Here is a 23,696-nt window from a genome sequence, read left to right as displayed (position 1 = left end):
TGAGCACTTAAGAATTTCAAGTTGTGATTATGAGTTCTCGGATACAGATAATGCAGCACCTTAAATATTGCAGATGACCTCATTTCCTTTTGGCCATAGTTAATTCAGTGATTTGCCTAAGGAGAAGTGCCTGTGCATCCTGGCTGCTGCTGAGACACAGAAGCCACCTGGCTGTCCCCACAGAGCCAGCAGCGTGTTCAGGGTCACACTGAGGACGTGGTTCTGGCTGCTGCCCTGGGCTCTGACAGCTGAGCTGCCTTTACAGAACACTGCTCTGGCTCCCGGCTCTGCCCCCAGAAGGAGAGGAGGAAACTTCATCTGTTTCCATTGCTGAGGCAATGAAGGATTCTAGCAGGCTCCCAGGATACAAACCTGCCTGAAGAGTTGGACTGGGGTTGGTGAAGTGTGAGGTTTTCCCAGTTCCAGAAGCACTGATACACTACCAGGGAGAGTGGGAACCTTGTGTCTCCCACTGACCTACAGGCACCTATTGGATACTCCTTAGAGGGGAGATTTTTCTACACTAGCCCTGGCACTCTGCTTGGTTTCTACGTTTACTTGTTTAGTTTTGCACCTGCCTTTAAAGGTGTTACATGTCAGCAAGTGCCTAACTTGGTTTGTCTTGCCCTATTTTTACTGCACTTTAGCAGGCTGGGTTTTGTGGTTTATATTTTGCTTGAAACAGTGGAAAACATACAAATAGAGGTTTGGTTTAATCTCAAATTTGCTTGAAACATGCACTGTGTAAGAAAAAGTGTTAATGGAGCTGGGATGAGAGGAAGCTGTCATGCAATAATGAAAAAGCATGGACATGTTTTAAATAGTGTTTAAGAGGACACACTGTGGAAGGGATTAAGGAAAATGGCAGATAAGTTCATTTGTAGTTTTTTCAGAATAAAGTAAGGATATGTTCAGTCCTTTGACTGAATGGTTAAGTTACTCATGTTGGTTTGGATCCATTTATTTTATGTTTTCATTGTTGTAAGTCAGGCATGACAATGATTGTAGTTCTGTCTGTAAAGTTCACATAAGTACTTACGGATTTTTCGAGTACCCAGTTGCTGCTAGCTGAGCTTTTACTACATTTAACTCCAGGGCACTTAAACTATTTAATTACAATATTTTTTAAATCCTATAATTTAGACTTATCTCAAGTTTATGTATTATGTATTATGTATGTATGTTTTACAGCAATCAACAAGCATTTTTACTAGAAAATGTCCCATGCAACAACGTGAGCTGCAAGAGCGTGCGGCGCATGTTCCGGGTGTTCTGGGAGCTCTCAGACCTCAATCAGATCAAGGATGCCGTGGTAGCCACCTTCTTTGACATCTATGAGGATGTAAGTGCAGCTCCTCAGCCCAGCAAACAGGCTCTGGCTGTGGCTGTGCCCATCCCTGGGCCATGCACAGACCTTGCATTGTCCTGCTGAGCTGTGGATGGCCCTCTCCGTCCCAAATTGATTGGCATTATATTCATAATGTTTGAAAGATATTAAAATAAATAGCAAAGATGTAAACTTTGCTGTACAGCATTTTTTCTCAAGAGCAAATAAGCATTCTAATGTAAACTTGGGATTTTTTTTCCTCTAGGGAATCTTGGATATCATTGTGCTAAGCAAAGGCTACTCCAACAAGGACTTTGCTATTCATACATTGAAAAATAACTTTGAAGCAGATGCCTATTTTGTTAAAGTTATTGGTAAGTTACCAGTGCATAATAAAGTCAAAATGGAATATTGAGAAGGATGTGAATATTTGAACCTTTGCATATGGGAACATTGTGGTAATGTTCTGTACCTGTGCCATAGCAAGCCTGCTTTGCTGGAGTTCAGGTGTGTGTGTCAGGTGGGAATGATGCAGAAATGCCTTCCAAAGGGGCTGGTTTCATTTCAGGGGCTCCTGGCATGGTGTGTTTTGCTTGCACTGCATGATCTGTTCTGAGGGTCACTTTGTATCCCTGTGGGAGTCAATTCTGTGTTTCCAGCCCAAATCCATGTGGCACAAACCACACCTTACCCTGAGAGCACAGAGTGGCCAGGGTGTGTGAATTAATGAGAGCTGGTTTAAAAGGCTTGAGTTAAATTACAATGTTCATAATTAGGTTTTTAAACTGCTTGCCCTTCTGTGTTCTTCAGCTGCAAAGGCGTTGAGCTTTGAGCTCATTTCTTGTCTGTCTTGCATGATTTTTTGAGAATGAGTGAAAAATGAGGCTGTATGGGAGCCTATAAAGACAAAGCTCACTAGCAACAACCAGAGGTTCACCTTCAAAAATTGTATTTGCCTTCATGTTACCTAAATGCATCCAGTCCTCTAAGCCATACATTCTGCACACCATAAGAGAACAGAACTGCAGCTACTGCTGGGGGCTGATGCTATTATTACTTTGTCCACAGCCTGAGCTCTGTTCTCATCGTGATAGTGTTTAATCATTTATCATGTTGGTGGAAGCCTTCTTTCAAATAATACCATCTATCTGTAGTGTAATTCACAAAAGCATGCAGAAAATCCTCTGGGAGAATCTTACACTTCACAAAGCCATACCAGAACTCTAATTGTGTGATATTTTAATGGGGAAGGGAGTAGTTTGCAACATGCTTTTTTGATTCACTCTGTGTAAATCTATCTTAAAAACTGGGGCAAGCCTTTTTTTAGCACCCTTTTAGGGTATGAGTATTTTTGCGTAGAAACCCCAGGAAATGGGAATTAATGAAGGTCTAAAAATATTTTTACTGTGATACAGGGGAAAGTATTTCTAACAAAATGTGCTTTGTGTGATTTAGTGTATCAGTAAATGCATTGTGTTCACTTATTTGGCATATGGACAATGAGAACAGCTTTGCTCATTATAACTGATGTCAAATATACTTGGCCAGGTAATTTGTTCCAGGGCTGAAACTGAACAGCAAATTTCAGTGTGCCCTTTTGCATCAAAATGGGAAGAGTTGGATCCACTTGCATACTCACCTATGTTTAACAGATAAAATTAAAGCTGTAGTGTTAAAAGTCTTATCTGTAAGTGCATATAGTCTTCAAATTCTGTTTTGCTACACACACATTTGTCTTAACTGTCCAGATATTGGGAGGGTTTGGACTGTATAAAATATTACATCTTGCTATATATAAAAATTTCAACATTTTGAAATCACAAGCAAAGAATGGTAATTTAGGTGTCTGGACAATTATTAATATTCACACACAAATTATTAGAAAACTTCGTTGAATAGAGTAGTGCCATTTCTGACTCACATAGGGAGTGATTTATAATCAGATTGTGAACATCTTAAATGCACCTTTCAGTATTTCCATAAACATTTTTTAGCCTTAACTCAATGGACCCTTAAAGAAGACAGAAAATGCTTTAAGAAACTCCTGATAGTTAGGACAACCTGCCCTCAAATCTGGTCCAAATCTTCATTTTCTGTCTGCCATGCTTGCTTTGTGATACCATAATTGATGGAGAAGTAATGTTTTTCTCTGGCTTCAGTACCTGGTGTGCATCCTCCTCCCTGCCCATAGCCATTACTGGCCTGCTGCTCAACCGAACTGTTGCCATTAGAAGTCCAAATTTTGCATCAGAATGGACCTTAGATTATTGTATGTGTGTGGGTTTGTTGCTTTCTTCTCCTACTCAGTGTGACAGGATGTCCACTGCTTACAGAACAGATGGCTTTCACTGTCCCTCATTTAGGTTTTTAACAGAGATTTCTGAATGTAACTGGTTTTTCAAACTAGTAAGTTTTAAACAATTAATTGGAACAAGTGTCACAGGCTTTAGATATTAATTAGCATTATATACACCTGCTTATAGTACTTTTGAATTAATAGACTAAATTGGTAATGGGATTTTTGCTTGTTACAGCTTTCATGAATTGCTTTAAACCACGTTCCAAAATGATGTCTTATATAGAAGGAAAAGCCTTTATCTTTTTATGAGTTAAAACAATAAAGCTGAATCTCTGCCAGTATTTTAAATGGTTGGAAATGAAGAATAATTAATACAATGTATAGTTCACTGTTTTAAAAATATTTTAATTTGTAATTTTTCTGGCTGGGAAATCTGTCCTTTTGAAGTTGGTTAACCAGTGAGATGGGGTAAAACAGTCGTGAATTTCTGCCAAGTATGCTTTCAACATAAGGAAATGTTATGCATTACCATAAATCACAAAGAAGATATTTATTTTCTTTGTGTTTTGATGGCTACCTGACACTATCACTAGACTTTATCAGATTGCAAAGGTGGTGCTTCTAAGATGGTTTGTGCACATAAACACAACATGCTGATAAACACAACATGCTCACTTTTTGTTCTTGCAGTTCTCAGCGGCCTCTGTTCTAATGACTGTCCTCGGAAAATAACAGTAAGTGTAACTATGGCCTTGTTTAGTATTTAGCCTCAAATATGCTGAAGTCTAACTCTACCAAAAACTCTCAACATATTGAAAGAGCTGTTGACTGGAATAATGTATAATCCAAATCGTGACTGGCCACCTTCTGCTTCTGTGAGACCCATAACTCCTGGCAGCTGCTGCTCAGAGCTGGAATCAATTGATTGTTGTTGTGCAGGAGCTTTGTTACCCTGCACTGGGGGTAACCAGAGACAAGAGGAATTTGGGTGCCCAAACTGTGAATTCTGCCAAGTCTAGGTGGGCACTGAGTAAGTCCAGGCAAAACTGACTGGGGGGTAGATTCAGCCACTTCTGGGCCCAACTCCAGCAGTGGGCACAGCCAAGGAAGGAAGTGCACTGGGCTCTGATGATTCTGCAGGCAGCCATACACATGTGGTGTTTTCTGTTTAGATTATTTTATTTGTCTCCAGAGATCTGCAACTCACCCACCAAACTGCCAATTAGCAAATTGTTTAGCAGTGTTCACAGTGAAAGCTGGCCCGAAAGAGGAGCTTAGAGTAATCAGGGGTAGCAGTAGCACTTTAGCTCTACAAAAGTTTTCACATTTAATTTTGACTTCAAATTAGAAAAACTGCTTCAAATAGGGCTAACCTTTGCTTCAAGCCTATTTGAGACATGGGGTTTAATTTCTGTTATAAAATAATGAGGTTTGATAGTATCATTAACTTAATTACAAAAATGGAGGGTTTAAAAAGCAAATCTTCACAGCAGATGTTGGTGGAAATTTCATTATCGAGATCACTGAAACACTATTGCTCCCATTGTAATAGGAGTTCTCTGACAGAAAGTAACATAAGGTACATTTTGCCAAAGTACAGCTATGTGGCACCAAAAAAAAATTTAAATTTCACCTTATTCACACATCTTTCTTAGATCTGCATTAGCATCACCTTTGTGGTCTCCTTAGTTTTCATTCTAATCAGTTATTTTCAGGCTTTGATCTCATCTGTCATCATTATCACTTACTCTTGTGGTTTAAACTTACTACTTCTTGAGGCATGGTGTGATGATGGTCATCATCTCTTTTAGTGTTCCTTCTGTAACTCACTTGAAAACTCTCTATTGGATTTGATGTCCTAATATCAGCTTGAATTCAGCACTAGGAAAAAAAAAAAAAAGAAAAATTCCTTTAAAATCTGTTCCTGTAGTTGTCTCTCATCCTCTCCCTTCCCACCCTTTCTTATTTAGGTGCATTTCTTATGGTTCATCACTCAGTAAAGCACAACTTCCTTGGATGTTTGTTCTTTCTCATGACTGTACTTTGATCTTTAAGTACATTTTCTTCCTCAAGAAAATTTGCTTAAAATAGATACCAATACTTGCCAAGTCACTGTTCAATCACTTTCATTAATGTTTCATTAAATGAAACACTGCTAAATAATGATAAAAAGATGGAATTTGTGTAGTATTTTTCAATTCAGAAATACCATCAAGATAGTGCATTCTCTTGGTATCAAATGTTCTGCTTTTTCAGAACATGCAGTTATTTCTTTGAATTTTTAGGGGGTTTTACTTTACTTATAGCTTCCAAGGAAACTTTAAACCTTTTGCCAGAGGACTGAATAGTATTGCTTTCTTCATGAGAAACTAAGCATTACTTAGCCAACTGATTACTGTGATTTTGAAAATTGATTTCCACATAATGCTATGAACAAAACAGTTGCAAGATTTTGAAGTTAAAATGTAAAAAATAAATTCTTAATACAAAAAATATAAATTCTTAATGTAAAAACATTTTTCTTCAGTTTACTGTTTAATTACTATAGCTTTTTCTGTTCCTAAAATAGTGCCTGCCTTTTTCTTTGGTTTTTATCCCTTGTAGCCCTTTGGAGTTAATCAGCCTGGTCCTTACATCATGTACACCACTGTAGATGCAAATGGATACCTGAAAAATGGATCAGGTAAGAGAAACTCACTGGGAATACCAAGGCACAGTCTGTCTGTATTTGTGCTTCTCAGTAACCTAAGGAGCTGGAAAGGTGACAGAGGGAATGGGAATAGTTTCAATGGTGCCTTTGGTTTACAGTGCCAAACCCCCCAACGTTCTCTTCTTTCTTTACAGATTGCATTTTTATTACAGACATTGCAATTGCATTATTTTTTCATTTGTCCTGTGCCAGTTAGGTTTGAACAGTTGGCTGTAGCAAAAAATCATTGGGTAAAATATCATCAGTTTGTGAAACAGCATAAGCTCCTAATTGCTTCCTAAGCAATTATGTATTAAGAAACAGCAGTGGCCTTGAAATACCTCAATACAATCCTAGTAGCCAGATGACAAAGGATCAGGATAATATTCAGGACACACAGGATGCATTTGTCTGGAGTTGTTCACTACAACTGGCAGCTCACAAAATCAAATGCTGAGTAGCCCGAGGAAGCTGGAGGGGGAATGCCTGTGTCCTTTCAGGTCATGCAGGAGCTGCAGGGAATCAATCTTCAGGTAACAGGGTCAAAATCAAGGGGAAGGGGTGCTTGGTGCAACTCGTATTGGAACTAAAGCTTTCATGGCCTGAGATGGTGCAGGTGCCACGGTTTGCAGGAGTCCGAAAACAAAGCAGCCAAAGAGAGAATCATCCATTAGGCTGTGGTCCAGGCAGTGCCTGATGTTAGAATATCCTGGGGTTTCTGCTGCCTTCCTAGTGCGTGCTGGTGGCTTCTAGAAAACACAGGAGACTGTACTATGTGGTTTATTAGTCTCATTTATGACTGGTAATCTTAGGACTATAATGGACTCATTTCTTGCTTAGGCAGAAATCCCAAACTCATAAGCTGAACATGATCAGTAAGTGCAGTCATCTGTAGCTGTCACTCCACTCTCATTTCAAATTAAACTCTGATTTTAGAAAAATGGCTGCAGTAGTTCCAGATTATATTCTGTATAACACTAACTTCAATAAAAACAATCATTTAGTGGAGAAAATGCTGACATGTTAAGGTCCTGAGTCAATCTGAATCACTGGTAATGCTCTCACCATGAGTAGTGTGCTCAGGACTATTATTTCCAACTGGGAGGAATTAAAGAGAAAGAAGATGTCCTGAAATGCAAACCAGATAGCTGCAAAAAACATATCTTGATACTCTAGCATTTCTGTGCATGCTTAAATAAAGACATTTTTCTACCTCTGTGTCATGGAACAATTTACATCATACAAATGGAAAAAAAAATAGCTTAAAATTTGGACCTATTTCATGTGTAATTTTCCTAAATCTTTTTCTGTTTCTCTCTCCCAAGAACAAAAGCAAATACATTTTTCTTTAGGGTTTGCTGAGTTTGGTTGGTTGTGGCTTTGTTTGTTGGGGGGGGCAGGGGGTGGGGCGAAGGGGCAGTTCTTCCAGAAATGCAGTGTTTTACTGTTTACTCTAACAGTTATCAAATGTGATTTAATACTGCTATATTCCCTTCACAGCTACCATATTTACAATAATAAAAACCTAACAGAGTCCAGGCATGATGAATTTCCTTTTCTGTCCTGACATTATGAAATAACAGTAATGAATTCCAAGTGTATTTATGACCCCAGCAGAGTTGCTACAGGGAATTTTCTAATGCTGTCTTTGATCAGTTTCTCAACACTAATAAGTTAATAGATTTTTTTGAGTGTGTATAATTCCTGCAAGAACTTTTGAAAGTCATGTTTTCTGAAGGTATTACATTACGTTTGTAGCTAGATTTTCTTCTCTTGCAAATGTTATCTGTACAATTCAGTAAATATTCTAACTACAATTACTGGCCTATATAGGTTGTGGTCTGGAAAAACAGCCCATTACATCACAATCATCTTCTATTTGACTACCAGGATGTCATCAGGATATATCAAGATACATTATTTGATATATCAAATGATATTATCATCATTTTTGGTCCATGTATAAACCTACAAAACATCTTTTCCACTAAGCTTTTATTCCACTTTTCCATTAAGCTTTTATTTGTATAGCATCTATATGCTATTTTAAAACTAATTTTCATCAACTTATTTGCCTTCATTATGTAATATTACAGGAGAATCCATATTTGAAGCTTTTAAATTATCTGAAAGGAGTAATGAGCTAATCAAATTTTAAAATAATTAATCCCTTTCCCAAGAAGTAACATGAGTAAAACTAGTTCTTTTTCTGATGAAAGGAGACTCAGCACTCCTTTCCATGTCCCCCTCCAAAGTCAGCTGCTGTTATTTATTGCCTTTATGGCTGCGCTCAGTGGGGGAACAGTTGTTGGCTGGACCACTGCAACCAATCACCTTAAGTTATCCCTCCAGCCCTGGGCTTAAATACATCATGAAGTACTCAAAGCCATGGCCCCCACTCTGCTTCTGATCTCCTAAATCCTGCAGGACTTCACTGTGAGTTATGGCATCTTTCATGCAGGCAATATTCATGCAAAAAGTCAAATAAAAAGGCCCATATGGCTGTCCTTATCGAATTCATTTTAAGGTTCTTTGATCTGCCAAGCCTTAACTACAGGGAATTTGCATAACTATGAGGGTTTTCTTAAAAACATTGTTAGAATTGTTCTGTCTCTTATTAACATTCCAGTATGTTGTTAAAAGATAGCAGAATAATAATTAGCATGTATTCTGTGCTTTTACTTTCACATTGCTGAATCCACTTGTAGTCTTACAAGAAATACTGTTAAATTAGCTACAAGGAGTAGCAATTGCCAACATGGGCATTAGGATGGAGAAGTGCTGGGCCTTACATCTGCAGTTAATATCTCCACAGACCTTCTCTTCCTGAGAGGAAAATCAACTGCAACAACTTCTTCAAATATTTAAGGAATTTCATGCTTGAGGTCAGACCAGGTCCCATGTAAATCTGGAAGAAGTACACCAACTCAAATTTAAGTCGTGTTTTCTGATCCATGTCTTTCTTTTGGAGTTATTTTTAAGGAGATCCCACAGTAAAGTGTGAGTGTCAGCCAGGATTTTCAGCTCTACATATACATTTCCAGGCTTGTCTTGGGAGAATATCTTCTGTGCTTCAGCCTGTGCTATGCACATCTGAATTTTCTCTCCCAAAGTAAAAATATACTGATAGAGTTTGAAATAAATAGGCTCATACTTGCAGCTTGTGTCTACCAAACATATTAATTCTGTGGGCCAGGAACAGGTGGCAGTAAATACCTCAGGTTTCCTCAAAGCTCCATATCCACAGGAAGATGACAAGAGTAACTTCACTGAATGGCTGATACGGATCAAGTCATAATTTGTTTAAGCACCTGTGTGAGTGAAGCTGTGTGGACTGATGGCCTCTGCAGCTCTCATTCCAGAGCTCTTTCATTTTGCTGCCTTTGCTTTGTTTTGTTTTAAACCTTCCACGGCAGAATGACCTTTCACATGCTGTGAAGTCGTGCCCTTCTGGTTTTTTGAAATCTGCTTACTCTTCCCTGTTGTTGCATTGAGTTCTCCTGCTGTTTAACTAAATTGAATTGTGAGGTGAACACAAATGTCTAGCAGCTATTATACTTGTGAATTTAAACATAAACATTGCAATATGTACCAGAAAAAAAGGCAAAATAACCTTATTTTCAATGGCCATTTGACTCTGCAAGATTCATTGTGTTGAATTCCGCTACATGGAAAGAAGAATGTATTCATGGAACAAGCTGGAATAATTTCATAATTGAATAGCTGCATTCCATGAGAGGGATTTCCTGTTTGCTATAGGTAGGAGTAGCCTTCCAGTATATTTTTCTGTATAACTCTCTTTTGTTTAGAAAGCTTACTTGAACTTGTAATGTTGATTGCAATATTTGGACACTAAAAATGACACAGCTTCCCCCTATCAGCAGTATGATAATTTTCTTGTTGCGGGGTTTTAAGTTACCAGTTTTACTTCTGTAATTTTATGGTGTAAAGGTATTTTTCATAAAAATACATATTCTCATAAAAAAGCATCAGGTTTGGAGTTTGGGCTTGCAGAGGTGTCCCAGGTTGGCAGCACTGCAATCATTGGTGTCCAAATCCCGAGAATGCACTTTGAATTCACTTTCCCATGTTATTTCTGGTACTCCAGAGCAAGATATTGCAGACAAGGTTGAGGTGAAGTTGTGTACTGCATTAATCTGGAATTTCCTATTAGGGGGACTAAGGAAAATTGGCAACCAGCTGGGGAATACAGGGAGGAACTCACAGCCCTTAGAAAAATGAAGTTACCATTGCATATTTTAAGCAGAAACAGAACTCTTTGACCACTACATTTCTTTTTTCCAACCAGTGACCCCCAAAGGCAATATGAAAGGAACTGAAGTAAAACTTTCAACTAAAGCCAAGCAATTCAATTTCTCCAACTTTCTATGAAGCTTCCAAGTTTGAAGTTGTTAGGTTTTTGTTAGATTAGGTTTTTTTCCTGAAAGCTTCTTTCAGCTTTCAGCCTAAATTCTTAGGCACAATCCATGGGTTTCTCCAACTTTCTATGAAGCTTCCAAGTTTGAAGTTGTTAGGTTTTTGTTAGATTAGGTTTTTTTCCTGAAAGCTTCTTTGTAAATTCTTAGGCACAATCCATGGCTTTTTCATTACTATCAGTTATATTTTCCCTTTCTCTTACCACCAGTAAGTGGTTGGCATATTTTCAAATAAAAGGAGCTGCCAGCTTTAAAAAAAGGGGAATTACTCAGTGCACTTTAGCCCAGTGCTGGCAGTGGCAGCAGAGGAAGCATCACTGCAGTGCTCCAGCCGTGCAGGGAAGGGACACACAGTCACTGTGATCACACCCAAACCTTGCACTGCCTCTGCCCTGTTCCAGCTGTTGCCTGGGTGTTGCTCCCAGCTATGCAGCAATCCGTGCGACCTCTGCATGGCAGGTTTTGGACAAATTTTTACTTTTCCTAAGATACATGTGTTTATCTAATCTATATAAAAAAATGCATTCATGTGCTAACCTCAGTGTTCAGGTAGGTGATGGTACAGAAGAATTTGCATGCCAGTCTGAGAGTAAAAGATAGACTTTTGGAATCCTAAATAGTATTACTGAATTTTGAATTATGCAGATTGGCTTTTAATTGGCTAATTAAATGCAAATAATATTTTGTTAAGAAAAGCATAATAAAAAGAATTGTAAGGAATACTTCAGGAAGCTACAAGTTTGAAATCAGATTTTCCATTAGTCTTTCAGTTCTGTGTAGTGATCTTGCACGTTCTGCTGTTATTTCACAAAATAAGTTTATTTAAACTGACTGAACACTATCAGTATTGTGCATCTATTTCTGAGGCTGTTCCTAAATCCAGTACCATGTGTTGTCAGTGCTGTTTAAACAAGAGAAGGCATTGCTCCTACTTTCCCCTCACAAAGTTAAATTCCTCAGCCTGAAGTAAGCTGTTGAGGACATTTCAGTACAGCTCAGGGGAGAATAGGCTACCCTTGAGCTTTCAGCAAGTTTACATCAGCATAATGGAAACAGAAGGAAAATGACTTAATTCAGGTATAAAAGAACAAGTACTGGATGTGTCACAGACAACACATGGCTCTGGTTTTCAGACAAGGCTTTAGAAAGGTTAATGATACGAATTGCTTCCAATTTTATATGCCAGGCTTCAGAGGTAAGGAGATTGATTCCAAAAGGTCCTGAATGGTTTCTGAATATCAAACTCTGCAAAATCTTGTGAGGTTTGGCTGCCCAACATCATTAGCTTTTTCTTACAAATTTGATCTCCGATAGGCTGAAACCACAGAAAACCGTGTCCTAAAATGTTGAGGATTTTACTGTGCCCAAGGTTTTTTTAAGCAATAAACTTAATTATTTATGATTTAAAACAAGAATATGTATACCAGCACTAATACCAGTACCATAGCCCATGATATCTGCATGCTTTGAAATGGCATTTTTGAAACAAGACACTTAAGGCAAAAGACATAGTATTAAATAACTTATTAAAAAAAATCATGTGTAACATGATCAGGAGAAGGTTTTCTAAGTCTTGTTTATAGTAACAGTTCTACTGATGAAGTAAAACAAACTGTAAGCAACAGCCACGTCCTCCATCTTGCCTACACTGACTTCGAAAAAGCTAAAGAACAATTTGAATGTAAGAAATAAATCCCACTTTCCTCCTTGAAGATGCAAAACTATTTTCAGATTTTCTTGGAACAAGTAGAAAGCTGTTTCCAGTGGTTTTACAAGAGGGCAAATTGCTATGGTTGCTATTTAATTAAATTTGAAATATTTTCATAAGTAAATTAATTAACAGTATCTGGGAACTCCAGATAATGTCAATAAACTGTTGACAGTGCTCTCTGTAATTTCTCTTTTTATTTTTCATCTTGGCTCACGGCTTTTATGTTTCTCAGGTGAGCAGTTGTCATTCTTAATTACTTGGTTGCAATTCTATGTGGAACTTTTCAGTAAGCATCAAACAGAATTTATGATAAATATAGGCTGAGGAAAGCAAGGAAGAGTCTCAAAGTTCTCCTGTGCTTAGTCAGCTTTAGTAAACTGGAACCTTCTACATGCTAACATCCTGCTTAGCTAATACTTCCCAATTTTAAAAGCAAATAAAAAAATAGGTGTGTGCACATTTCTGCCTGCTGTGTAGAAGAAAACATTCCTCTCTGACCTTTGCAAATGATCTGTTTACATCCTGAAGCATAAGATTTCATTATCCTTACCTTAATAGGCATAAGAACCAGCATTAGTGGCCATGAAATTATTCAGTGCTTTAAGAATTCTAGCTGCAGTATGTGACTCTCTAACCTCTTTAAGGCTGACTGCACACAGTATATGACATTTTCTTCTATTCTCTTTAATTTAGTTGACATTCATTTCATTTGTAAGATGAAAGAAAAAAGCAAGATCTTAGTTGCAGTCTTCTCATGATCCTAAATATTTCACTCAAAAGTAATTCTAAAAGCTTTTCCATGTTACAGCAGTACCTTGTTCTTTTGAGGAAAGTCCTTCAGCATGCAGCATCAGTGAAAAAATTCTAAAAGGAAATCTTTTTTATGTTGCAGCATGATCATGTAACACATCTGGTTTGTTTCTATAACCAAGTCAAATTAAATACACCCACCTTTGCTCCTTACTACTTGTATATTGGTAACTGGGGGAGTCAGATATTATGTACTTTGAGAATTACTCCCATTTTAGATTTGGATTTTGACACCTGGAGATTGAGCAGTTTAGCCAAGATCATGCTAGGGAAGTCACTGGCAAGGCAGGGACAGACTCAGGACTCAAACCCTATGCTGTCCTATCCTGTGTTCTCTCAGCTTCCTGGGAAAATCCCTGTTCTTAAAGAGAAAAGCTGCTCAGTCACTGCTTTGTGCCACATCTTCTGTAATCGAGAAATCTACCCAACAATGTGCACAGTACACCTTGTTCTCACAACAGAGACCTGAAAGTACAAATCCAACTTAAATATTTTCTTGTCTGCTTGCTCATTACATGGTTCTACGTGGGGAAAAAATAAATCTAAAATGTGTATAATCTTTAGGAAGACCATTACTGTTTCTTTTTGCTAATAGCATTTTAGCTTAATAAAAAGATAACTGCATCAAGCTGATTTTTCAGATCTCGGTTGACATTTATCTTGCTTTTTAAAATAGAGTTGTTATAATTCTAAACACACAATAATAAAGAACATTTACCTCCTGATTAAACAGGCCTATTTCAAAACATGCCTGACAGCATAAGGCAAGTGGCTTCCTCAAGAGCTGGTGGGTAAGGGAGGTTCCCAAAAGCAGAGCCAATGCTTGCACTTATTGGCATCTCCAGGATGCCAGGAGGGTGGGTTTGGTTTGTCTTGAAAGGATATTTGGCTTTGCCAAAGAAGTAGTGGTGAGTTAGGAGTTTTTCCTGCCCCTGTGTTCAGCACAGCTGTGCAGAATGTTGTGTCACCAGTCTGGCCCACAGCTGGTGGACTGAGGTCAAGTGCTGCCTCCTGAATCAAGTCTTGGATGGGCGTGTGGAGAGGTAAAAAGGAGTTGGCTGTAAATTCATTACAAAATATGGATTACTGTTCTTTAATTCACATTCTGTTGTATTTTGTTGTTTAACTTACATTATGCCTGAAACCAGAATTATATCAGGGATCAAAACTGAGAGAAATCTGATGCTCTGAAAATACTGAGTAAATCACATTCTTGTGAAAAGCTGTTTCTGTTGGTCACAGAAACCCATTTGTGTTTGTCAAGTGTCCCTTGCACTCATTCCTGTTCAATCTGGTGAAGGCTGAATTCACTGTGGTGTTTCTGAGGTGCTGATACTGTTCCTGCTGTGGGAGCAGCTCACTTGCTAAGAGAACAAAGAACCCACACAAGATCTGAATCTGTTGGCCAGAAATTAAATTATTAGAAGATTTTAATTTTTTTTAATTTAAATAGAATACCTGGATACGTTGGAAGTGGATGCTGGTGAACATGTTGATACTGCAACACTTGTCTGTTTCCCCACTACCTTTTCCAGGAAACCAAGAATCTTATTTTCCATCTACAGTTTCTGCTGTAATTATTATTAACTTGCAACCACTGCAGTCCTGTTTTCAGTAAATTAATTTATTCTTTGAAAATTCGTTCACGAGAATTTACTTAGCTAATTGTGTGACAGTAGTAATTACAGTTTAATACTGACAAGAATTAAAGTGAACCTTCACATGTTGAGTCTAATCTTGTAAATCAGTGGGCAAGAAGCTTGGCACTAATCATATAAAAATACATGCAGATAGTTGATTTCTTCTCAGCTTGTAACAAATAATGGAGATTTGAGTTAACATAGAAATGGTACTCAAAAGAATTGTCTTATCTAAACATGTAAAGTATTTAAGCTCTTCTCCAAGTGAGTACTCAGGTAGTTTGGAAATGTGGAACTTTAAGAATTAAATAATCACGCAATTGGTGAAAAGTTTTAAACATTTTTATTACTGACTGGGGAATGTGTACTTGTTTAGCAAGTTGGTAGTTTGGGGGTTGCTTGCTTGATTGATTGATTGATTAGGGTTCTTTTCCCCTAAAATACCTACTTGGGCTTCCTTTCTGCTTTCTTGCAGCTGGCCAGCTCAGCCAGTCAGCACATTACGCTCTGCAGCTGCCCTACAACGTGCTGGGCTTGGGCCGCAGCGCCAACTTCCTCGACCACTTGTACGTTGGCATCCCTCGGCCCTTAGGAGAAAAGGTTGGTTGGCATTTAAGATTGTCAAGCTAATTGTTTATGGTGCCGGCTTTCCTGAGAGACTTTGGATGGTAATACTGCTGGGACACTTCTTTTTCATTTTCTGAAATAAGAATATCAAAGAAGTAATTTTGCATACTTTTGCCCAAAAGGACCAGTTTGCCCAGTTTTTTGAGGAGTGTATAAACTCTGAAGGCAAAATCAAACCGAAAGATGACTGAAACTGTCTATAAACGTTAGCACTGGTATTCAGTGCTTGTTTGTAGAGGAAATGGGTATTAGGCCTGAGGGGGCAGTTATTGTGGCCTGCAGTAGCTGCAGGGCTTTCCCAGATTGCCGTGGCTGGGCTGGGGCTCATGTACTCCCTTCTGCCCCGGTGATAAAGCCATGGGCACTGCCGTGGTGGGGGGAGATTGCTGTGATTCTCTAATCTTCACATGAAACACAACAGTGGGGTCCTTACCATTTTCAGTCTCTGAAGATCTGATGGTATTACTTTGAAAAGTGAGGCACTCAAAAGGGCCAAATTCTGATTTGGATAATTGTTTTGCCTGCCTCCTATGTAGAATCAGTTCTTTTTTTCTTTCCCTATTATATTGTTGCTTTGTACTTTTAAAGCAGATGCTGTGTTTTATGTCAGCAAGTTATATTGCTTTTTACTTTGGGGGATGGGTTTTAAAGCATTTTGGAGCTTTCATAGTAACAGCTTTATACAAAGACAAAGGAATTAATCTTTTATATTTAAAGTTTTTAAAAAACCCACAATGTTTTTATTTCTCCTTTCGTATGTTTCAACAGAGAATTTCTTTGCTTGTTTGTAAGTATGTTGGTTTGTTAGGAATTGACACAGCCTTTGTTTTTCTTTCAGTCCATAAGAAAACAAGAATGGACAGCTATCATACCAAACTCCCAGCTTATAGTCATTCCCTATCCTCATAATGTTCCTCGAAGGTAATGTCATAATTTGGATTTGCACTTCCCAAAATTACATTAATACACAGTGTAAATTAGGCATTATGTGTAGGTTTAGAAATAGTTATTTATATAGAAAGTTACTGAAGAACAAGGGCAGGGGGTCAGTGCTGAGCTGGAGCTGAAAATGCTGCTCAGGTATTTACACAGCCTCTCAGATGGTGCCCATAAACAATCTATTAAAAAAAAAAAAACCTATTACTGGCTCAGACAAACAATCAAAATGTATTACTAGCTCCACTCCTGTAAATAATAACATACTTGCTAGATTTAACAACATCCTCAGTGACAAATTATAAACATAGTAATGGTTGAATTAAGCATTTTTGTTTCACCAAACATGCAATTTCTGTCTGGTTTTATAGAAAAGCTTTGCTTCAGCCCTTCTGAATGCAGTAGCTGTTGCTACAGGAATTAATGTTTGCCTTTAAGTAAAGGTGAATGGGTTGGTTGCACGAGAGCTTGAACATAGAATTCACTTTGCAATTAAAATGTTTCTCCCAGAAAGAGAGCGTGTTTCTCTTTTTGCTGTTAGGGAAAACATTAGTCAGATATTCCAGCTGCATTTTGCCGCTTGATCTACCAGTGAGGTCAGTTGCATTTATCATGCAGAAATGATTCTGACATCAGTTCAGCAGTTAATTTTACTAGAGAACAAATAACAGTGGAGAAGTGATGTGCTGCTTGAGTTGCTAATTAACAACCACAGAAATAACATCTGCCAGATGAAAATTTAGTTACAGTCTTGAGGTATTTAAAGGTATGTGTTATGCAAAACAATTTCTGTTATAGTATCCTTAAACTATTTTTGCCTTCATATAAAGTGGGTTTAGGGACATTGTAGAATAGCAGAGGATGGAATCCCCAGAAGAAGTCCAATTTCATAACAAAAGCTTCTTAATTTATATATTTTTTAACATAGGTATGTGATTTCCTGATAGGCCTCAACCCAGAGCCTGCTGCTGACAGCTTTCCCATGATAGGAAGCCTGTAGTACAAAAAGGGGGTCCCTGGGCCTCAGGACCTCACATGATTTGAGAGATGTCTTCCAGGAGTCCTAAAGTGTTTAATTTTATTGATCTTCAGCCATAATCAACTGCTTATGTTTAGAACTGCAACTGTCCCTGGGTAAACTTCAGAAAAAGAGAACTGGACCCATGAGACTGTCCTAGAGGAGCTTCTCATATGGTAGAAAAATTGTCCAGGGTTATTTTCCCCTGCTGCTCCGTGTCCCCAGGCCCTAGGCATTCCTGTGAAAGGTTTCCTTATGCATTTTGCTTCATCCTAGGCAAGGGCAGGAGATAAATCTCCTAATGAGAAAAAGCTAATTCCCTGAGGATATCCATAGCATTCATGAAAAGTTAAGCAGAAACTGTACTTAGACATGGTATTGCTGAAAAATAATTATATTAAGCCATATATTTCCAAGTAAACATCATTAAGCCTCACTCTCTAAATAGAGCTGCTCATTTCTGTAGATCAGGTTGTCACCTGTCTTAACCAAACAGGTTCTCTTCATCTTTGTAAGTAAAATCTGTTTTCTGCTTCTTAATGAAGGGTATTAATGTTTACTTGGATTTTCTTCTTTTGTATAGCTGGAGTGCCAAGCTGTATTTGACCCCAAGTAACATTGTACTGCTAACAGCTATAGCCTTAATTGGTGTCTGTGTTTTCATCCTGGCAATAATTGGCATATTACATTGGCAAGAAAAGGTAAGCTAATTTACTAGAATATTTTATTTAACACTCCCTAATATTTTACAGACCTGTACATTGGGTTTTTTTTTTTTACATTTTCCTACAGTATAATAACTTCTGACACAGACTGAATTGTCGCAAAAGATGTTACTATTAATTCAGTGTTTACCACAAGTTTAAAAATTGGCATTATTTTTACTTAAGCTCTAAGACACTTAAGCTTGTGTTGCTCTTCATTTCCTTTTTTCCATTAAGCTGTTATTTCCAATTTAAATCAGCCAACTTTGTTTCATATCTGAGCTTTCCATTTTGCAGTTTTAAGGAGAACTGTTATGGAAAAGGGAACATAAACTCAGTTTACTTACCTTGAGTTCTGCTGGCAACCTAAAAACAAGGGGAAAGTCTTTTTTGTGGAACCCGCTTTGCTGGTTGCACTGACATTAGCATTCAGGAACATATAGGGAGTCAATCCTGCATATTGGCTGCTTTGCTCTGTGGGTCTGAATTACACATGCAGGGTATAGAAACCCATTGATTTGAAGAAGCCTTTTGAAAGGGACCTTTCATGTCACAAAAGAAATGCATTCCCATTTTTCTTAACTATGCTCAGTTCACAATCATACCCAGCTGGCAGAGTTGCCAATAAATGTTACTACATACCCAAACCATAATCTTAGCTGTCAGATAAAATTACTGCACATTCTGACATGGTATAAGTGTTTGTTTTTGTGATGGTGGAAATAAAATGACCTTGTTAAACATTCAGACAAGTTTGCGCATGCTTCATATTTAAATGTTAGTTGTCTGTCAGTCTTCACTCTTCAAAATGTTAAATACAGTCTCCAGCTAATAATGAAGCTGGGACTCAGACACACAAAGGAAAGAAATACAAAGTTTGTGATGGCTGTCGTTGGCGTGTCCTGCTGTACCAGGAAAGCACTGCTCACTTGTAGCCCAGGGCGGGGCACCGCCTGGGTTTAATTCTCTCTCCAACGCATCTTCAGCAAACAAGAATAGCAGAAAAGGTGCTTGGACTTTGAGTTGGGGAACGATTACCTATGTAAAATTGCATCTGGAGAAATGGAGATTTAATGGCAACATTCAAAACAGTTTTTATACAAGAATTCAAGCATTGTAGTGTAAGGAAGGACTCAGCCCAGAGTGGGTGCTTTTAGAGCTGTTTTAAGTCCCAGGTGTGTGTGAATGAAGTGGTATATTGGTTATATTGTAAACTCATTTCCAACTCTGCAACACAAAATAGGCACAAATATTTGGACAAATTGTGTGTATTTTCAGACCATTGTACAAACGTGTTAATTCCTATATTCTTCCTATAGATTTTTACCTTCCCGGTGTTTAGAAGTGGTTGAGATATTGAACAGATAAGAATGTTCACCGAGGCTGTGTTGTGCATCATTGACATGTGTAAAGTTGAACTCCAAAGTTCCTTGTTTCTAAGCTTGTTCTTAGTTTACTGTCTCTCAGCAATCCTTTCCTAAAAATACTCTCCTGGCTAAATGCCTGTCCCTTGCAGATCTCTGGAGTACATGTAGCAAAGAAAGGAAGGGGGAATGAACTGGCACTTAAAATCTTTTCTTTCCCCCAGAGAATGTATGTGTCCGTAAGCTGCAGTGTTTTATTCAGTAGTTTAAATAAATCCTGGACTTTGACCTCTGCAGATAAATAGTAGCACGAGCCCTTTGTCTACAGTAGTTCTTACACCCTCATCTGCCAGCCAGGTATTGGAGTACTGAAATAACTGTAGGGTTTAAGGGTAGGTGTTGCTCTGTCTTGCCTTAGAAATTTTGAATGCATGAAAAAAAAAAAAAGCTTTGAAATCTCTGTTACTAGATTTTAGTTTTGAGACACTAAATGAAAGAGAAATTGAGGAAGAATTGACACCATTATTCATCTTACAACAAATACAGTCTTGTACATTTGCTACAGCCCTCGATAGTTCTTATTCTCATTCTTGAGAACTTGCTTTGGGGTCATGAGGCTGGTCGTGGAAACACTGCACAGTGATGGAAATACTGCTGGAGAGAGTTTGCTGGATCCAGCAGAGTATCAGTTACTGTCAAATTTGAAGCAATAATTTTTTCAGGAAGCATTCAAGAAATGGAGTGGAAATTGTTTTCTAAGTGAGACTATGAAATTTTGTGGAATGTGACAAGCATTTCAGTGTAGGAAAGAGTGTGCCACTCCCTTCTTCCCACCCCTTTTTTGACATCCAAAATACTACTGACACTGATAAAGTCCCTGCCAAAAAAGCCAGACTGATATATCTTAAACCTCAGTGACAGCTCTGCTGCTGCTACAAAATGCAGTAAAATCCATATTTAATCCAGTGGAGTTGCTATCACACATAAACATTGTGTAATGAGGAAATCTTTGGCCTTGAGCCAATGCAGACGATGAACTCTCACGGCAGAAGACGGGCACTGATTTCTGCCACAATTGTTGTGTATTTTTATCAACTGAGACACAGTTCTGAATGCCCACGCAGCACCTGCTGGAGAGGCTTTTCTTCATTTTACTCCTTAAAAAAAACCAAAAAAGAAAGAACATGGATCTCTGCAAGCTAAAAAGCATTTCAGTCTGCTTTGCCAAATTCTCTCATGCTGGGATTTACACATACTATCTGTCATGACACAAGCACAAGTTTGCACTGTGTGTTGAAGAATCTTGAAGAAATGCTTCCATCCTCTGTTAAGTGCTTTAGCACACGAGAGGAGACATGTGGGAGAGGACATGTTTTGACACGTGACATGAATTCTAGGTACAATTTAAATATGCTGCTTTTTTCCAAGCACCACCCAACTCACTCTTTCAGCAGGTCAGTGTGTGTTCTGCATAAATAAGCAGGGAAATGCATTCTACTTCACATTTTCATAATGCAAACAAAAGACACAGAACATTTTTCACCTACTTGGTGCTGTTAGTTGTTGGTTGAGCTGCCGTCTTGCTCTAAAGTTGTATTGAACAGAATGTTTTTTAAATGAGATTCTTCATACGTGTAACATAAATTACATTTACAGTTAGTCCACAGTAATTTCATTTTCTATTTAAAATGTAGACAAAATGGATACCAGGAAACAGTTCTCAGGTTTGAATTATTCCTTTTAAAAAGCATTATTAGAAAAAACAGAAAATAATGGGTCGTAAATACTACAACAGCAGAACATTAACAGCAGAAGCCAATTTTGCGTAGATTATTGCTATTTCAAGCTGACATCATTTAAAAGTTAATTGTTGGGGCTTTTGCTAAGCCTTTTTGCCTTTTGTCAAATGGCTTGAAAAAAATCAACCATTCTCTGACAATTGACAGCTCATTTCTGTAACAGTATTGCTCTAGATTCCACAAAGTGTTTTTTATTATTATTTTTCAGAAAGCAGATGACAGAGAGAAGCGACAGGAGGCTCATCGGTTCCATTTTGATGCTATGTGACATGCCTTAATATTTATGAAGGAGCTGCTACTCATTTGCTTAATTGAAAGACTAAATTCTGATTTTTAAAATTATTACCATGAAAGTACTGTTGGTGTGTTATTTGTAAATGTTGCATTATCTGGTATTTATTTGGGAAGTATTAAAATTAGACCTGAATGTCTCACAAGGCCTTTCAGTTAAGAGACTGTATATAATAGCATTTGGCCTTTATTTAACAGAACTGTAAATTTATTTTTCTTAGTAAAGGGATCAATTGCATGTACCATTGTTTATGTACCAATTCTTTAGTAATATTTGATAGAAAGGTATGTAAAGGAAGTGTAGCATTTCAGTGAGCAGAATACCTTGTATCATTTGGATTGGTCTTGTCCTTTGTTCATTCCTGCAAAACAACCTGGTTTTTGAAAATTAAACTTGTGCAGTTTCTCAGATTACTTAATCGTTAATTGTTTTGATTGTATTAAATGGTGCTTAACCTAAAGTATTCTGTATTTTTCTTTGTTTAAATCCATATGTGCAATAGTTAAAGAGCTTAAGAATTAGAGAACCAAAAGGAACCTGCAGTGTAATGTGAGTTCAGTCATCCTGGGATAGATGCAGTATTTATGTGTGCTACTTCTGCTGAGAAGACAACGCATTAAAAAATTAAAATCATAAAAATGTATCAGCATTATATAAACTGCTTTTATATTTAAACTATAACTACATTTGTTTTAGAAAGGTACAATGTCATTATGAAAGTAACTAATTTTTTTAACATAAGAAAGGTATGGAATTTTTTGTTTGGCTTTGTTTTTCAAGAAGTCAAAAGAAACATTTTTGAGGAGAGATTGAGGATTGACACCCTAAAATGTATTGCTAAGTGATGAGATGTGCAAAGATTAAATTAAGAATATAATAGGACGCTCAGAATAATCAATGCACATTTTCTATGTACACTGCTATGCCCAAATTTCATAACGCTGTAATAATGACAGAAGACATGTTGCTCACCTTTAAATCTTTAAAGTGGTGATAAAGTTACGGTTGCTCAGTGTACTTGGGATCCTGAAAGAATCTCTGGGAATAATTATGCTTTTATTTTACATGAGTTTACACTATTAATTCTGCAGTTGCATCAGTTAATTTGCACTCCTGATAGTGTTTGATAAACTAGAACATCTTTCTCAGCAAACTGGAAGTGTTGCTTGTCAAGGCACTCCGTGTGCAGGGGGTCCCTGCTCGGGGCTGGCACCTCCCGGGAATGCTCTCTGTGCCTGGCAGGGCAGCCCCAGCCAAGAGGGAACAGGTCCAAAGCTGGGCTGATGGTGCTCATCCTGAGTCAGGCAGAGCCTGGGTTGCCATGGCAGTGCTGAACACTGACCCATTCATACAGCAGCACCAAGCCACAAGGCAGAGCAGCGGTGTCCTGAGCTCTGAAGTTTCACTGGGTATTTCCAATATGCACTGATCATGGGTCAGCACAAGAGACTCTCATATCACATTACTGTTTTTATTCAGGATAGAAAATTTCCGTAATGCACACCTTCAATTTTTCTCATGAAAAGCTAATTTTTAAATTTTTTTTAGATAAATGCTTAATGCTTTTGGTCTTTTTAAACTACATTGATAGAATTGGCTCCCACCAACAAAAGAAAGAACTGATTTCATGTTTAGGAGGATCCACAGTTGATATATTTTCCTGTCTTTTTCAGATGGTTGGAGAATAATGCTAAATGCATAATGCACCGTGGCAGGAAAGTTGTCTGTAACCCTCTATCACAATATAATACACATAGATTAGCTTCCTTTTGTTTTTGAAAAAGCAATTAGGAATAAAATAACCTCATGCTGACATTTAAGCTGTTGTACAAAACAATGAACTTGGTATCTTTTTCTCTGAGGTATTTTGCATGCTCAGTAGTGCATCATTGCATCACTATATACAATATAATAAAGTTTACTCCAGGTTCTGAGTACTTGTAGCATGGCTCACAGTCTATGCATACTGTTGAATTAAGGCATTAAATATTGTTAAACCTGTCATGAGAGGTTTCACGTTGTACTTTGGTTCTCTGTTCTTTAA

General features: G+C 37.8%; 1 protein-coding gene across 1 annotated transcript in view; it reads left to right on the top strand.

Moving 5' to 3' along the window:
• ITFG1 (integrin alpha FG-GAP repeat containing 1) overlaps positions 1-22,108 on the top strand; it is a 71,998-nt gene extending 49,890 nt beyond the window's left edge. The window contains exons 11-18 of the mRNA XM_041400628.1: positions 1,192-1,342; positions 1,593-1,701; positions 4,317-4,360; positions 6,231-6,309; positions 15,388-15,512; positions 16,378-16,460; positions 18,077-18,194; positions 21,569-22,108. Of these exons, the coding sequence (XP_041256562.1) occupies positions 1,192-1,342; positions 1,593-1,701; positions 4,317-4,360; positions 6,231-6,309; positions 15,388-15,512; positions 16,378-16,460; positions 18,077-18,194; positions 21,569-21,628 (769 nt within the window). The 3' untranslated portion in view covers positions 21,629-22,108. The remainder of the gene's footprint in view (positions 1-1,191; positions 1,343-1,592; positions 1,702-4,316; positions 4,361-6,230; positions 6,310-15,387; positions 15,513-16,377; positions 16,461-18,076; positions 18,195-21,568) is intronic.
• Positions 22,109-23,696: the final 1,588 nt, after the last annotated feature.

This window comes from Onychostruthus taczanowskii, unplaced genomic scaffold (assembly GCF_017590055.1).
Source record: "Onychostruthus taczanowskii isolate IOZ18803 unplaced genomic scaffold, ASM1759005v1 scaffold18, whole genome shotgun sequence".
In the NCBI taxonomy this organism is placed as follows: Eukaryota; Metazoa; Chordata; class Aves; order Passeriformes; family Passeridae; genus Onychostruthus; species Onychostruthus taczanowskii.
Note: the sequence above shows the minus strand (reverse complement) of the source record. Positions and strands in the feature narration are given on the sequence as shown.